At 45.3% G+C, this 17021-nt stretch overlaps 1 protein-coding gene across 4 annotated transcripts in view; it reads right to left on the minus strand.

Moving 5' to 3' along the window:
• Window positions 1-17021, minus strand: part of TWF2 (twinfilin actin binding protein 2) — a 62172-nt gene that overhangs the window by 15781 nt on the left and 29370 nt on the right. For 3 of the 4 annotated variants that reach the window (XM_083603509.1, XM_083603507.1, XM_083603508.1), the window contains 4 exons: window positions 10148-10326; window positions 6953-7048; window positions 4475-4579; window positions 396-410 (listed from right to left, as the gene is read on the minus strand). In XM_083603509.1, the coding sequence (XP_083459635.1) occupies window positions 396-410; window positions 4475-4579; window positions 6953-7048; window positions 10148-10326 (395 nt within the window). The remainder of the gene's footprint in view (window positions 1-395; window positions 411-4474; window positions 4580-6952; window positions 7049-10147; window positions 10327-17021) is intronic. The other variant, XM_083603510.1, reaches the window with a different exon arrangement.

The raw sequence follows: 17021 nt of genomic DNA on the forward strand, positions 1-17021 counted from the left end.
TAGCAGAGGCTTATCAATGGGGATCTGCTAGCGTTCCTTACCTAATTGTCGAGTCTAATAAATTCTGCCCCTTAGTCTACTTAGACATGCCAAGGGCACTTGAAAACTAAAGCAGAGGGAGAAAGGGGCAATCTTAAGTTTTAAAGGGCTTAGCGAAGCCGGGGACAGGGATGGGCCCTTACATGTTAAATGCCTAACATGATGCTAGCACCTTGAGATACAAAGATTGCCCAGTTAAACCTCTCTCTGTGTGTGCGTCACTAGTACTTGAGCCTATGGAAAAGATACCAGTACTAATACGTATTTCAGGCTTTTGTCGTCAGAGCTCTGCCCTTCACTCAAGGAAATTGGAAAGACAGAGAAATGATAGAAAGCAAGCAACAAAAAGCACTTACCTGGGCTGTTTTACCCTGCAAGACACAGGCAAAAAGCAGCTTAAATCAAATAAAACTAAAATAAGGCTCGTAGCAAGGCAATTCTGAACAAGAACATTGCTACTTCTGTAAAACGAGACGACAGAAGGCACAAGCCTGCCTGGACCTGGGCTTTCTACCCAGGCACCGCTTAGGCCAGTTGTGATGGCACAGTGGCAAGAGAGAGATGTTCTGTATGTGCTCAGAAGTGCTGTCTTCTGTAATAATAAGTTAAGGAATAACAGGAGACTTGGTTCCTGGACTGAAAATCCATTCCAGAGCAAGGTTACATAGCTGTTGTCTCATTAAGTAGCAAGGCAAGAATTGTCCTTAATGAGAGGCATCTCCATTCACTAACATGCATCAGGAGGTAATGATACCCACATGCATGATGGAGGGGACAATCCCTGCACCTTGACAAGGGTGTAATGATTCCTTGGCAGTGCTAGGAAAAAAGGGTCAAAATGGAGCATGATAGGAGGGATTTAAGCTAACTGCCCCTTGGCTTTGTAGCATCAGTTCCAAAATGGAAAACTGGGAGGATGGAATCAGAGCTTCTGATCCCCACAGCCCAGAAATGTGGATCCTTTGCACAATATCTTGTCCTTACAGTTGGGCCACCAGCATGAATGTCTTTCCAAATGGAGAGCATGTGGTGCAGCACAACCCATAAGCTCCCAAGCTCAATTCCTCTCTCGAATGGAGGGTCAGCAAAGACCTTGGCTCAAGAGCTGGGAGAGAAGCTGCAAGGACTTGCTAGGTGAAACGGAGCAATGCCTCAACTCTGTACCAAGCAGCTCCTTGTGGGTTGCATCCAGTTGGTGTCCCCTCCACTGATAGAAGGCCCCTTCCCCCTGCGCCCCCCTCAAGCTGGGCAACAGTTTGGGAGGTGGAAATTGCTGAGGATGGCGTTGATCCCTCTGACGCTGGCAGGAGACTCTGGAGTGTCCCAGGACAAGGGGACGGAGAGAATGTATCTGCCTGCCCAGGGACAATTCATTTACTTCTGTTTGCGAATTATGGCATCCAACCAGGAGCATGAACAGTTGCAATCGCAGACGAATTCTGTCTGCAAAGTACTCTCTCTGTGTTGTCAGGAGAAGCGAGGGAGGCAGGGAGAGATGCCACTGTTTAGGCTTTCACCGGTGATAACCAATTCTGACATCTCTCCTGCCACAGTGACAACAGAGGCCCTGCACGTTGACCCAGGAAAAAGAAGCTCTGAACAGAGAAGGACTCTCTGTCCTAACCACTGAGCCGTGCAGGGATGGCGATGGGCAGAGGCAGAGCTGGGCGCCTGTCAGCAGAAATATCGACATGAATATTCAGAGAAGGGTGCAGAACGAGAGGTGATAACTGGGCTGGGATTATTTCGACTGACTTGCTGAACAAGGAAATGAGAGGTGGGTGGACAGAAAGACTGTAGGGCTGTATCTTTTGTACATGGGTCTGATATGTTAGGGGGCTGGTTGTGATTGAATGGTGGTGAAAGAATGGTCTTCTGCACATACTTGAAGATATTGCCTTCTGCAATATGTGGAAGTGTAACGGGCAGGGCAAGCTGATTACAAAGTCAAAGATCGAGGAAGGCAGAAACTGCTGGGGTGGGCTGCATTTTTTAAAATGGCAAACTCTAAGTTGTGTGAAGTTGATCAGATTTAGCCATTCTCTGAGTGTCAGTCCTTATGCAGCCAAAACAACCCCATCTATGCACAAAAAAGGACCTAACATCAGGTCTGGGTGAACCCCAAAAGTTTGCAAATGTACCAAAAAAAGGTGAAAAACTTAAGTGGGGAAGCAAGTCTCAAAAAACAGCCCAATGAAAACTAAACACACTCAGTGGCCATGGAATGGGGGAGAGGAGGGAAAGGAACTAGGGGAGAAGAGGAAGGGGAATGGCACGGCCAGCATTGTTCCACACTGCAACACTTTGCTGCGGATGCTATCTGCATATACTGTGAGCGATCTCAATTTCTCCAAGTGCCAGAACACTTGCTCAAGAGAGAGACATCAGTGGGCTTGGGGAAAGGTTTGCAGAATGGCAAAATATTTGGTGGGGGGAGGAAACCCTTGCTAGGGAAATCCCCAAACACGATTATGCATGCTTAGTCAGCTGGAATGCTGACTCCGACTATGTGGAGGGGGGTGGGTAGACAGAAAACAGGGGGCAGTGGGGGTGGAGTGGAGTGCCCCGAGAGAGCGTGTGACTAGAAAGGCTCACTCCACACCGCAACATTTGGTGCAAGCTCCAGTAGTCTATATAACATGACACTTGGTTTCAATATTTATGGAACTTTTCCAACATACGGAACGTTGAAATCAGGTACACACAAAGCTCCAGGTAAACTCTGATTATTAGAGAAAAATGGGTGGGAGGGAGGGACATTTGTATGTTTTGTGCCTAAAATGCACACCCCCCACCTCTAACTTGCTACCCAGCTATCAGCACCTCGTACCTCTACATGGTCAGTACAGATACTGCAGGGTGTGTGGCAAACAAGTAATACAGACAAGAAATAAGTCACTATTTGGAGCTCTAAGTCTGGGAAGGGAGAAATTATCCTGCATTGGTTTTTTCCAGTCCACACCAGCTGAACGTCAGTCCAAGTAACATCCCCCAGAAAAGCAAATCCTTTTCAGCGTTTCCAGCAAAGAACAATACAATTTGGTGCTTCTCTTGCACTCCTAACACCGAGCAAAAGAGGTATACTTTTTAAAATGATTTAAATTTAGACCATGACAGAAGCTTAAAGACGGAAACAAATGCAGAGGAATTTGGGAGACCTGACTTAACGAAACTAAATTTAGAGAGAATCCATTTTGGGGGTAGTTCTTCCACATCCTCCCGCCCTCGACTCCAAAGCAAGTGTTCCTTTGCCATCCTCCCTGCCTTCCCCTGTATTCCACCCACTCTAATTCTCTGCTTTTTAACAGACAGAAACCTTTTTCTTTCCTTTTTTTACAAAAAAAAATTACTTCTCCAAACAAACTCTCTTCCCCAGTCCATGTCCCTCAATCTCACTGATGTGGTGCAGCCGTTGTTGTTTTAGACACCTCTTGTCCATTCCTCCAGCTTATACCTGGGGGGAGCCCTGGCCCCACCTCAGTCCATGTCCCTCATCTGCAGTGGGGACAGGGCGTTCCTGGCTCTTCCCTGCTTTTCCTTTTCCACCCACTGTCACCTTTATAAAAACACAATGTTAAGCCTCCCGGAAAGTGCTTGCCGCACATTTAAGTGTTTATTTTACTGCACTTATAAGCTCATTTCAGAAACAGCTGAAAGCAATTTATTTCTGCCTGTTTTCAGGCTTCTGCATTAGCCCTTCTGGGAGAGAACGATAACATCCCAAAGGCTTAAGTCGGTACAAATGACAACACTGGCTGCCGCACCAATAGTTGCTAAATCACCATTTCAATTGACCATCATCTATGGCTGGGAGAACAGAGCCATCAAGGGTCAAATCCTGTCAGTTAAGAAAAATTGTCTGTATATATACATATTATACTAAAGGAGCAAGTGGCAATAGAAAACAATGCATGGAAGCACAGTGGTTGCAAAGCTCCTACTGGACAGCGCCTGTGACGGGAACTGCACTGGGTAGGGGCACAGATTCATCTCCCCATATGGCTATGTTCTGGGACCGACAAAGGTGGGCAACTGAGAAAACACAACAGCGAGGCATGAAGCAGATAAGGTGAAACTGCAGAAACAGACTCTGCAAGGGGGAAATGGCACAGGAATGGAAATTTGGAGGCAGGGAGGAGAAACTATACCCATAGTAGTTTGTGCCTTGAAAAGCTTTCCGCCCAATATTGCAAATTTTCAGTTTCCTTAGCCAGTGTGCACAGCCCAAAGCGAGGTGGCAGTGGATGGGACACTGTTATGGCCACCCCCCTCTGCCACCAGCAACAAGGCTTTATCCCTCAGTCTAATAGAATGCACACTGGAAGTCGTTCTGCTTGCTCTATGAGGCACAATAGTGCCAAAGGAAAACCATGATTAGCTGGGCAGGATCACCAAGCAATCGTTTGGATCAGTGCCACGATGTGCTGCCTCTCACCTCATTGATGCGGATCTGCTGGAGCTCTTGTTCAGCTGCAGTCAGAGGAGCCGGAGCAGAGTAGGACGACACGTGCTTCTGGTAACCGCTGAGTGAGATGTCTTCCTGTAGTCAGACAGAGGTGGTGATGTAGCAGCCACAGATATGGTTCAAAGGACAACAGAGATGAACGGGGGCACATTTTCTTATGGGCTACATAGGTCAGGCAGCCCATAAGCTTACACACAAAGGCAATCCAGTCAATGCTATCAGCTGGCTTTGTTGTGCAGGGCCAGGAATAGCAACTCACTGTTAGCATCAACGCTCTTAACAAGCTCTCATTTAAAACTGCAGCATAGCACACATTGCTAAAAGGGGGCATCACCTATTTCCAACATGGTAAAAGAGCACTTAATGCATTAACTCATGGGTAGGCAAACTAAGGCCCGGGGGCCGGATGCGGCCCAATCGCCTTCTCAATCCGGCCCACGAATGGTCTGGGAATCAGCATGTTTTTACATGAGTAGAATGTGTCCTTTTATTTAAAATGCATCTCTGGGTTATTTGTGGGGCATAGGAATTCGTTCACCCCCCCATATAGTCTGGCCACCCACAAGGTCTGAGGGACAGTGGACCGGACCCCTGCTGAAAAAATTTGCTGACCCCTGCTAACTGATCAAAGAAATAGGAGCAGTAGTGGCTGGCAGGTGGTGAAGGCAGGATAGTGTTGCTTACCTGGCTTCCCAAATCTGTGCATGACGTCTGGTTACTGAGAGAAGAGGGGCAAGGAAGCAGGTAGCTCAGCACAGTGCGGCTGCAGCAGTGGAATCGACCCAATGCTCCGGCCACTGCCCCTACACAGAGCTCTCCACTTCTCAATAATTGGCAGCGCCATGAGCCACTGAGAAGTCAGGTAAACAATGTCGCCCTGCCCTGACAGCTGCTACTGGAAAGGAGTTCTTTGGTCAGTTTCACCATGATCCAGAAACAAGGGCAAGGAATGCATTTGTATGTAATGCTAGACCATGCTGTGGTGCAACAAGACTGAGCCTGTGCAAGTCACGGGCACATGTGTTCTCCCCCCAAAGCATCCATGAGAAAAAGTGAAGAAACATCTGTTCTTCATTAACCAGGGCAAGCAGAGTCTGAACTGTAAATGGTGGTTCAACTTAACTATGGCTTTCTAAAACAAGCCAGCTTAATAAACCATGGTTCATCAAGCTGGTTTTATTTGGAGTAAACCACAGTTAAAATCAACCTACTGTTTGTCCAGGTTCAGACCTAATGCTAGGCTGTGCTTAGAGAAAAATGGAAGCAAAAGCTTTCCAATTCTTCCCTATGGCAAACTGCAGAGACTCCTCCACCCAAAGAAGATTGCAGGTGTTGGCAACAAGCCCATACAAGTTTGACTCTGTTGCTGGAGGCATGGGGACCAGCCAATGCTCAAACTGGTTAACAGCATAGAATCACAATGTTTTCAATGTAAAAGGCATAGCTTAAAAGAATAAATATGCCACCACTGAGAGGAACTTGTCCAATGTTAGCTGGTCAAGTACACTGGGCTTAGTATTAGATTTCCTGTCAAATGACAGGCATGTCTTGAGGATTTCACAGTTATATATAACTACTGAAGGTTGCAGACAAACAGAAACGCAAGATTCCTCCCACGCTATATAGTGTGATCTCATTTCATGAGCAATGCTGCCACCTTATGGTGCTTTCCTAGAAAGCCACAGTGCCATGAAAACCATGGCTAGCAAACCAGGGTTTGCTATTGCATCGTGCATAGAATCATGGACTACCCAAGTTTCATATCAGTACACCCACCCAAAAGGGAGTGCTCAAACTTGATGTTAAGCCTATGTGCCTCCTTTCCTTTCTGTCTTTCATCCATCTATCCATCCACCTGGGAGTACTGCTCTAATTATGGAGAGGAAAGGTAGAGACAGGGCCTTAATGAAGACCACACAGCCCAACCTCTGACCCTCACCAAGTGTGGATCCAAAAGGATTAAAAATAATAATAATCACAAATTAAATAAATCTGTGGTGGGGGAAAAATGGGAAACACTGATGATCTCAGTTAGTTTAAGAACTTAAGAAACCTGTTGTATGAGGCCAAAGGTCCATCATCCTGTTCACACAGTAGCCACCTTGATGCCCATGGAAAGCCCAAAAGCAGGACATGAGAGCAACAGTGCTCTCCCTACCTCTGCCAGAGGCATACTGCCTCTAACAGTGGAGGTCAAACACAGCCATCATGGCTAGTAGCCACTGATAGCTTTATCTTCCAGTTTCCCAGAAGCTTTTATTACTACTGTTAACACACTTGATTTTCTTCTGCCTTAAAGAACTGAAAACTACTCAAAGGGGGTGTGGGGGAGGGGGTTAAATTGACCCAGAAAAATGCCTGCTTTCTAGATGTAAGGTTCTGAGCAACACGGTACAAGACAACAATGGCTAAGGCTCTTCTTGACGGCCCTGCTGCATATTGCCGTACCTTAACTGTTCCAAAGAGCTCATCCTTCACATGCCCTCCTCCAAACTCTTTCTTCACTGTTGCTCTGGTTGCTGCATAGAGCATCTTCAGTCTAACCTGGTCATACAGAGAGAAACATCAGTGACAAGGACAAGTCATTCCATGAGTATGAAAACATAATAATAATAATAATAATAATAATAATAATAATAATAAGCAGCTGCCTTGCCCCAACCACTCTGGGTGGCTCCCAACACAATATTAAAAACACAATAAAACATCGGCCATTAAAAACTTCCCTAAACCGGGCTGCCTTCAGATGTCTTCTAAAAGTCATATAGTGAATTATCTGTCTGACATCTGATGGGACGGTGTTCAACAGGGCAGGCACCACTACCGAAAAGGCCCTCTGCTTGGTTCCCTTTAATTTCACTTCTCACAGTGAGGGAACTGCCAGAAGGCCCTCGGAAATGGATGTTGGTGTCCAGGCTGAACAATGAGGGTGGAGATGCTCCTTTAGGTATACAGGACCAAGGCCGTTTAGGGCTTTAAAGGTTAGCACCAACACTTTGAATTGTACTTGGAAATGTACTGGGAGCCAGTGAAGATCCTTTAGGATTGGTGTTATATGGTCCCGGCTGCTGCTCCCAGTCACCAGTCTAGCTGCTGTACTCTGTATGAGTTGTAGTTTCCAAGTCACCTTCAAAGGCAGCCCCACATAGAGCGCATTGCAGTAGTCTCCCAGTTACAATGGTCATGGAATGCTGTAACTGCAGGGTTTTACAATTGTGGGTTCTGAGCACATTCTTTATTAAGGAATATGTCCCCTTGCCAATATTTTTAGATAGGCATCTTCAAACTATTGTTCCAAAATACATTCAGACAGACTAGAAAGTCAACCATGTGAGGGCTTGCAAGTATAAAATCTATAGGGCTGCCAATATAAGCAATTACACAGAGTCAATTGAACTGGCAGCTATTCCCCAGGAGGTATTATGGATGATCTTATCACAGAGTTCAACATCAGGACTTGGGGGATGGTTAGCAACTATTGTTCCTATTACTGTAACCTTTTTACCTTAACTGCCTTTTCACAGCTAGGAGGGTTTTATGTTTTAATAACTGGGTGAAGATACTTGGGTTAACCTCCACCCCCGGCTGAGGGGAAAAAATCCCTTGACCCTCTCTTATACTGTTGGTGGCTATGTATGAATGATGTTATCACAGGTAAGACACAGAAATATATGTATTTCAATATAAAAATATTAACACTCTGCCATTTGAATTAAAAATAAAAATCTTCAAAGCAGCTCAAATTTAAAATCCAAATATTTTTTAAAACTATGAATAAGGCAAAATGCCACAAGCAGAACAGAAGAAAATTAGAAACTCATTAGTTAAATGGTAAAAAGAAAGTCAGCAGGACACACATATTGTATTCCCTCAAACTCAGTCCTGTAGACCTTCTGAAAAAAGCACCTCCTTTGCTGCCTGTCTAAATGTTAGCACAGCAAAACTTCCCAGGAAGGAGTTCCACAATTCTGGCAACATTTCTGCTGCCACTGTTAAAAAGACCTTGTTCCAGAGAGTAACCATACACTACACTGAATAGAAGAAAAGGATCCAGATCAGAACCTCCACAGAAAATCTCAAAATATAGCCAAATTCATATGGGAGCAGGTAGGCCTTAAAGTACCCTGAGCCCCAAGGATTCACAGCAACCTTCCCCAACCTGAGGCCCCCTTAGATGTTGCTGGACTCCAATTCCCATCATCCCTGACTATTGGCTATGCTGTCTGGGTCTGATGGGAAATGGAGTCCAACAACATCTGGAGGCCACAGGTTGGGGAAGGCTGATTTAGGAGTTTTATGATTTTGTATTATTAAAGTATTTATCAACTTCATTTTCATAGAAAATGTAACGAGGTGGTGATTTAAACACAGGTGCCGATTTAAACATGGGTGTCACACGTTCCCCTTCAGCTAACTATAGTCAGAATTCTGGCAGTGTCAATCTCCACACAACCCCTCCATATTCTAGCGGTCGAAGGTTTTAACTATGCAAAAACCATTTTAGAGTAATGTGTGGTCTGCATTTTATTTATTTATATCACCCTTCCTTCTGTGTGTGGTGACCAGGGTCAGGGCTTTATCTGTGGTGCTACTTCTTCAGCAGCTGTGAAACTCCTTCCCTCCTGAGATATGGCTGGTGCCACCATACGAACCTTGCTTTCTGCCATTGTCTAAAAACATACCTCCCCACACCCCACCCCACCCCCGGCTTTTGTATGGGAGTAACCTTTCAGGTGGAGATTTGCGAACGGGTGTTTTTAAAAGGCTGTCTTATTTCAACTGCCTCTGATGTTTCAACTGTTTTAATGGCTTAAGTGTACAAACTGCGTTTTTACCAATTTTTATTGCAACCTGCCCTGTAATGACTTTTTGATGAAGGGTGGCATAGAAATGCATTCAATACATAAACGGGGGAGAATGTTTCCACTGATTTAGCTGATGATCCTTTAAAGAAATCTGGGAAAGAAATCTGGGAAAGAGCTAGGGAAAAAGAATGGGAGCACTTCTCACAGAAATGACAATCCATGTTAAAACATTGCCTCCGTTGGCCTCCAGATGGCACGCTAGTCTAATAAGAGCAGAGATTAAAGGAGCAAGAGTTCTGCAAGATTCTTGCAGAGTAGTTCACAACACAAATGCCTGGGAATGCAAGAATGTGTAAATGGCAGTAGATTAAGTACAACCTTCCGTATTTACCCTTGTCCACAGAAATATTATATGATGAAACAATAGGATACATTAAGTCCTATCTCTGCTTGTAGGGTTTTTTTTTTTAATCAAGTGATGGTCCATTTGACTGTTCTTTAAAGTCTGTTTTGAATGAATGCCTAAACATTGTGAGAAAGAATCACCTCCAATTTCCACATGATATTAAACCAGGGGTAGGGAACCCCTGGCCTATGGGCTGATCATAGCCCTCTAGGCCATGTTCCCCAAACTGTGCCCACCTGCCCATCACTGGTGACGGCAGCTGGTGGGCAGAAGGACCGTGTTCAGTCTTGCATTGGCTGCACGATCCTCTTCCCAGCAGGGAACAGGATCTACTTTTTCACCTACAACCCACTGCATAAACCAGCTACCCATGCCACTTTGGCTCTGAGCCCTAGGAGGCTAAAGTCAAGCAGAAACAAAGCAGAGGCTTACAGGAGAGTTGTCAGGAGACCAGGAGATGAAGAGCCACTCGTAGCCCTGTGCATTCTGGGTGTCCAGGCGGTAGAGGATGTAGCATGGCTGTAGCTCATCCAGCAGCGGCAGCACAAATGAGTCGTAGTCCTTATCCCAACGTCGAGACAGTTCTTTGTAGGCTCCAAGCACCAACTGCTCTGCAAGTTGGAGGAGGCGGGGCAGAGAAAACGAAAGAACTATCAGCAAAAAGATGTGGCACTTAAACGCAGCATCGGTCAGTTACAACCAGGGAACCTTCTGCAGCCCCAGAACCACATGCAGGCAACTTTCTGGAGGTTACAGGACAGTGGTGGGCAGAGCCTTTGTCCTTGTACAGTGGGCTGTATACATCCCAGCCATGCAAGCCAAAAGTTTCTACACCTGCCTACCCACCCTGCAAAAAAAAAAGGGGGGGGAGGGAAAATTATCAAGGATGCATTCTAGCCAGGCAAAAGCACCTGAGGAGGGTGTGATGAAGAGAGCTGGAGAGAGGCTGGGAGGTCTGGGGGGCTGCAGTTGGGCCACCCAGGCCTGTTCTAAATCAAGGGTGAGGAACTTGCCACCTTCTCCCGCCAACCCAGATTCTTTGGTAAGGCCCACACATGCTTGGTTCATCATCATCATCATCATCATCATCATCATCATCATCATCATCATCTTAATTTGTTGAAACTATGCTCAAGGCAGCTTACAACATGACAAGATTTACATAATTACAAACATAACAGAAGTCATAAACAATAAATAAAAGGTAAAGGTAAAGGGACCCCTGACCATTAGGTCCAGTCGTGACTGACTCTGGGGTTGCGGTGCTCATCTCGCTTTATTGGCCGAGGGAGCCGGCGTACAGCTTCCGGGTCATGTGGCCAGCATGACTAAGCCACTTCTGGCGAACCAGAGCAGCGCACGGAAACGCCGTTTACCTTCCCACTGGAGCGGTGCCTACTTGCACTTTGATGTGCTTTCGAACTGCTAGGTTGGCAGGAGCAGGGACTGAGCAATGGCAGCTCACCCTGTGGCGGGGATTTGAACCGCCAACCTTCTGATTGGCAAGTCCTAGGCTCTGTGGTTTAACCCACAGCGCCACCTGCATCCCTTAAACAATAAACACATCAAAAAGTACACAACTTAATGGAAACAATTTCCACATAAATCATAAGATCTGAAACTAAAGATACAACAACAATATCAATAACAGCAACATCTCTCTCAACTCCCCATAAACAATACTCCAGCCCAAGAATCTGTTCAACAGCCTCAGCTTTTGTAGCTGGAGTCAGTCAGCACTCCACTCTCCCAGGCCAGATGGGAAAGGGCCAGTAAGGAAGGGTGCAGGTCTTCCAGGGCTCACAGCCAAGATGGTCTCATTTAAACCAAAACAGATAAAAATTAAAAACAATTTAAAGGAGGAGTCCTCAGTGCTAAGCAGCAGCCACAGTCCTTGTGAAGCCAGGTGGAAAGAGTTGCCCTAGGCAGGCATCCTCCCAGGCCCTAGGAAGACAGTCCTTCTTGGTTGCAATTACGAGAATCTCAGCTTTCCTTCCTTCTGAGAACCCCTGCTCACTCTTTTTGGTCAGAGAGACAGATCTGAGCACTTTGTGGGCAAAAATTACTGCCACGTTCCCTATGGCTGAAAAGAGGCGATAGTTCTGTTTAATGGGTTATGGGAAAATAAAAGGAGTTGGGTGCAAAGCAGAATGTCTGCATTATGTATTGATCTTCTCCACTCCCAAGAGCACAACTCCAGGAACACAACAGGCGTGGCAGACCTGTGATCCTAGAGCCACTCTCCTTCACTGTTGGGACCCCTTGTTCTCCATCATGGAACTGAGGGGGGAAATCTGTTCATGGAAGTGCCTCTTGAACGGACTGCATAAGGTTACGGAAGAGCTTGGAAGGTGCACAGAAGAGATGCAAAAAGCGCAAGGACTGTGTGCCTCCCTCTTCCCCCAACCCCAACATGCTGCTGTCAGACTGCAATTGTGGCAGGGCAAAAGCGAGACCCATCCCTGCCTGTGTTTCTTCTCAGCATATATTGAAACACCCATTTTATGTTGACACAGCTGTAAGGTTCTGGACAATCCCTTTTGAAATACAAAGGGCCATCTGGCAATGATAATAACCTGGCAGTCCTATAGATTACATAATGAAACCAGCTCCTATGTATGTGTATAAAAAAGAAGCCCGGCCTAGAGACTTTGCCACTTACAAAGGGAACACTAATACTCTGAGTCATGACTTGCTTTGCTACATGCAGAAAGTCTGAGGTTCAAATCTAACACTGCTACTTAAGAGCATTGGGTAGGGGAAATACCTGTGTGCCTGAGACCTTCCAATCAGGATAGACTGTCCAGTACATGGGACAACAGTTGGCTCCAATATAAGGCAGCTTCATAGGATTTTATGTTGGGGGGAAACAGGGGTAAAGGATGTGATTACTCTGAATGTACCTATCAGCCTATAATCAGAGCTACTGAGTTAGGCAGAAAATACGAAAGCACTCCAGGCCCTGAGACAGTGACCACTTGGCTGGGTAAGTGATAGCTGTCTGTTGCATCATTTGTTTTGTTTCTACTGCAGACCCATTTCCCAAGGGCTATGTTTTTCAGGAACCCTCAAGTGCCCATGTTAACTCGCTCTCCGACTCACTCATGATAAACAAAAACAAAAAAGGGGCCAAGAAGGTCACAAGGACCTCTGCCAGAACTCAACCTCATAAAAACATAACAAAATGTTTCTGTTTCAACACAGAGGTGGCCAACTTGAGGCCCAGATGTTGCTGCTCAACAGCTCCCATCATCCCTGACCACCAGCCATGCTGGCTGGGGCTAATGGGAGTTGGTTGGAGTCCTGAAACATCTGCAGGCCTGAAGTCCCATGCCCCTATGCTAGAGCCACCCAGGCCTCCTGCCTGCTTGCCAAATCTCCTCGACCATTCTTGTCCTTATAAAGCTATACCCTGTAGTTTCAGGTCAGCAAAAAAAAAAAAGGGGGGGAGAGAGAAATTAGGAATGTGGGTGTCACTGTGGGTGTCACTCAGGCTGCGGAGACAGCCCCGGAATTGTCCACTTCCCTCTAGGATGCAAAACATGCCCTCAGCTAGCAGCTATTTCCTGCCCTTTCATTTACTGCTACTTATGCCACCTTAGCAAGTTTTTGCTTTTACGGAAAGTCGATTTAACCATCTGAGCTTTCAGTCTGCTGTTTAAAAACTGACTGAAAAAGTGAGTAAATATTGCAGTTCAATCAAAGATAAAATTCTAATTTGACCTCCTGAGGAATGATGCATCCAACTACACACACACAACTTTGTGGTCTTATTATCTTTGCGAAACACTGTGATGCACTTCTACAGTTTCCTGTTCTGACAAGTTTGCCACAACCCTTGATCCCACAATGAAGCAGCAATGCAAACCATCAAGGGCCAGCACATGATATGCTGGCCCCATGTTTCTGAAATGGAAATATGTATACAGTTGATGGGGAAATGAAAGGAGCAATTATTAATGAACTAAATGAAAATTCTAATTTGGAGTGCATCCAATCTAACCAGTTTTGTTTGTTTGTTTGTTTGTTTGTTTGTTAGGAGGTGGCTGGAGAACCTCCAATGAACAGCCATATAACTCAGCATCCCTAGTTTAATGCTCTGTTTCTAGATTTTCCTGCACACAAATTTGAACCTTCTTAAAGACCTAAAAAACTTTCCACCATTAGTTTGGATAGATAGAATTATTACCAGTCATGATGGCTCTGTCTATCCTCCTTCCTTTCTCTTTTATTCTTTAAACACAAACACACACACACACACACACACACACACACAGACACGTATGCAAAGGTGCACATGTCCATTTAACATTATGGGAATAAAAATAGATGCACTGCAGATACATTACAAATCAGGAACTGCCCACTCAAGCAAGAAATGACATCACGATGGAGAAGCAAATTGCACACTGGGAAATATGATGCATTATGGATCACCTACAAATACACCACTTTGGAATATTGGTGGCCTACCACATGACTAAAGGTTCCCAGGGAGCCATAGTCCATTGTTGCTTCCCAGTGTATGCCCACAATGCTTTTCTGTTTGTCTGGAGGTGGCCCATGCCTGTTTCAAACATCTGTTTATTTGCTTACATTTCCACCCTGCCTTTTCTCCATCACACAGCCCAAGACAGCATACATATGGTTCCCAAGCAGCCTCCCATCCAGGCACAGCAAATGGTGACCTCAAGTGCCTTTAGACCACATGCGTACAAACAATGAATCGACAAACCAGGCCTTCAAATATGTGCCTGATCTTGGCCTGTCAATTATCAGTCAATCTGAAGATGAGAGGTCAGGGAAAACACTTTCAGGATTCTTCACACAAACCCTGAATTGTCTCTTTAATTCTCTGCAAACAATAGGAAAACAACAACGGGCCACAAACAAACAATGCAACAGCTTGAACAGCAGCAGGTCAGGCAGCCAACACATGTGGCCTTTTTTTTTAACCTGTTCGGTCATGTTACAACAGGGACCATGCCAGAATGCTGCTGACCTCTTGCAATCTGCACATGCCCCTTCACACAAATTCCCCTTCCACTAAGTTCCACCCTTTCGACAACGTATTATTTCATCGAAAGCAGGCAGTCACCACTTTCCAGAGGAATCACTGCTGCTCAAAGTGAAAACCTATGGACTCTGTCACATGACATTGGGAATGAACCTGCCATACGCGCTGCAAGCTGCCTCATACCAAGTCAGATACCACCCATTAATGGAGCCTAGCACTTTGCCTACTCCAACAGGAGAAGCCCTTCAAAGTCTCAGGCAGCCAGTCTTTCCCATTAACTTCTGCATGTCAAGCATATCCCGCTCCAAAAGGAATCAAAGACTGGAGTCATGGCTGCATACACTGTGCACATATGGGAAAGCACAGAAAGATTTCCTGCCTGGAGGTAATCCTGACTCACCACAGGCAACGAGGCAAGTGGCTATTTTCAAGCCCGAGCTAAGGCTAGTTCACCTGTAGTCACAGCTACATACTTCATTCCCTTCTAATATACAACCTTCTTTCTTTTCTAATAAGTAACCCTGTTGTTACAGAAAAGAAAAAGAGGGGTAAAAGAGGGAGGTGATCAGCAAAAGGAGGCCTTGGGTTTGAATCTGTTCTTCACTGAGGCATCTTTTTTTGCATTATTGTAGTTATCGACTAAAGATGCAAGTTGCATCACCAGCAAGTTCCAAGATCTAAGTCAGGAAACTGGCAAGTAACCTTGCAGAAACTGCAAGCAGACAGAGGTATAGTTATGAAACACTTAGGCAACCCTTTTTTGTACTTTACGTCACAGGGTGTAAAGGTGCTGTGGCTGGTTGTTAACATTCAGATCTGCTGTCTTTTTTATTACCTGGCTCTTTGTTAAAAGAAGAATTGTCTTAAGCAGGATACATTAACATTTTGCTTTGCTGATTTAGAGCACAATCCCCCTCTCCTCCCGATGCTAATGACTGGAGGGAGTCAGGGTTGATACACTGGCTTCTTGTCAACAAAGAGAAGATTGTCTGGGGAAGCGAGACTTTACCATAGTGGAGACCACTGTTGTACTCAGGAGTGCAGAATGATACCATCAATGCTTATTCCACCAGTAGAAGCAGATGAACTACAGTCCAACAATATATTGAGGGCACCATCTTGGTACCCCTTATTATCCATGGTAAAATCACTTTTCTTTTCATGATCTCTCAATTTACACTACCACACATTTGCTTATTGTCTGAGGCAAACGAAGAAGTTGCCCAGAAATCAAGCATCTACAGGAGAGAAAGTGGCTGGCTGGAGATATCTAGATTCAAAAGACTGAAAGATTCAAAAGACTGAAGGAAAGTGAGATTTTAAAATCAAGTAACTACAGGAGAGAAAGTGGCTGTCTGGAGATATATAGAAATGTACAGTTGGGTACCTCTCAGCTGGCCCAACACCAATCAGAAACACTTATTGCCACTATTTTTCAACCCCACCCCACCCCAAAGAAGCAGGTATTTTTAGATTTGCCAGTGTGCCTTTGTAGTTTGGGGTTAGCCACAAGACACAGATACTCAAAGGAGTTGACTAGAAGCACACCTACAGTTCTGGTCCCCTCATCTCAAGGAGGATACTGTAAATTTGGAAAAGGTTCAGGATAAGTTTTTCTCCCTCTTGTACAATACCAGAACCCAGCGCCATCCAATGAAATTGAATGTTGGAATATTTAGGATGTAAAAAAAGACGTACTTCTTCACACAGTGGAATTTGCTCCCACCAGATATAGTGATGGTCACTGACTTGGATGGCTTTAAAAGAGTGTGAGACAAATTTATTGAGGATGGCTACTACCCACAATGCACTCAAGGCCTGTTTGCAGACTTCCCATAGGCGACTGGACTAGGTGGCCTGATTCAGCAGGGCTCTCTCTTCTTATGCTCTTATGTACCACCAGTCAACAGAAGGCTGCTCTGCTTCTTAAACCTGAATTAAGCTGCTCATTGCTCTTCTGTTCTGCAAAACGAAGAACGACAGACTGAGCCAAAAGGAACTCTTACTTCCTGTATAGACTTTGGGGTGTGGAGAACTGGTGTTCTCAGTTAACCATATTAAAATGGAAAAACGAAACACAGCAGAAGGCACTGCACTGTAAAGCCAGATTTGCTGAACACTTGATTGCTGACAGATTCAGTGTGCAAAGTAGGAAGTGGCTGGGAATCAGGGTAAAGACCCCATCAAGTTATCATTTGTTACAAAGGGCATGAACGTAGCTTGTTCAAAAAGCATAAGAACTATAGCTCATTTTGGGGGGGGAGGGGATTCTGCAGAGATCTGAGTGTC

The sequence above is a fragment of the Podarcis filfolensis genome, assembly GCF_964270895.1.
Source record: "Podarcis filfolensis genome assembly, chromosome: 2".
Classification (NCBI taxonomy): domain Eukaryota; kingdom Metazoa; phylum Chordata; class Lepidosauria; order Squamata; family Lacertidae; genus Podarcis; species Podarcis filfolensis.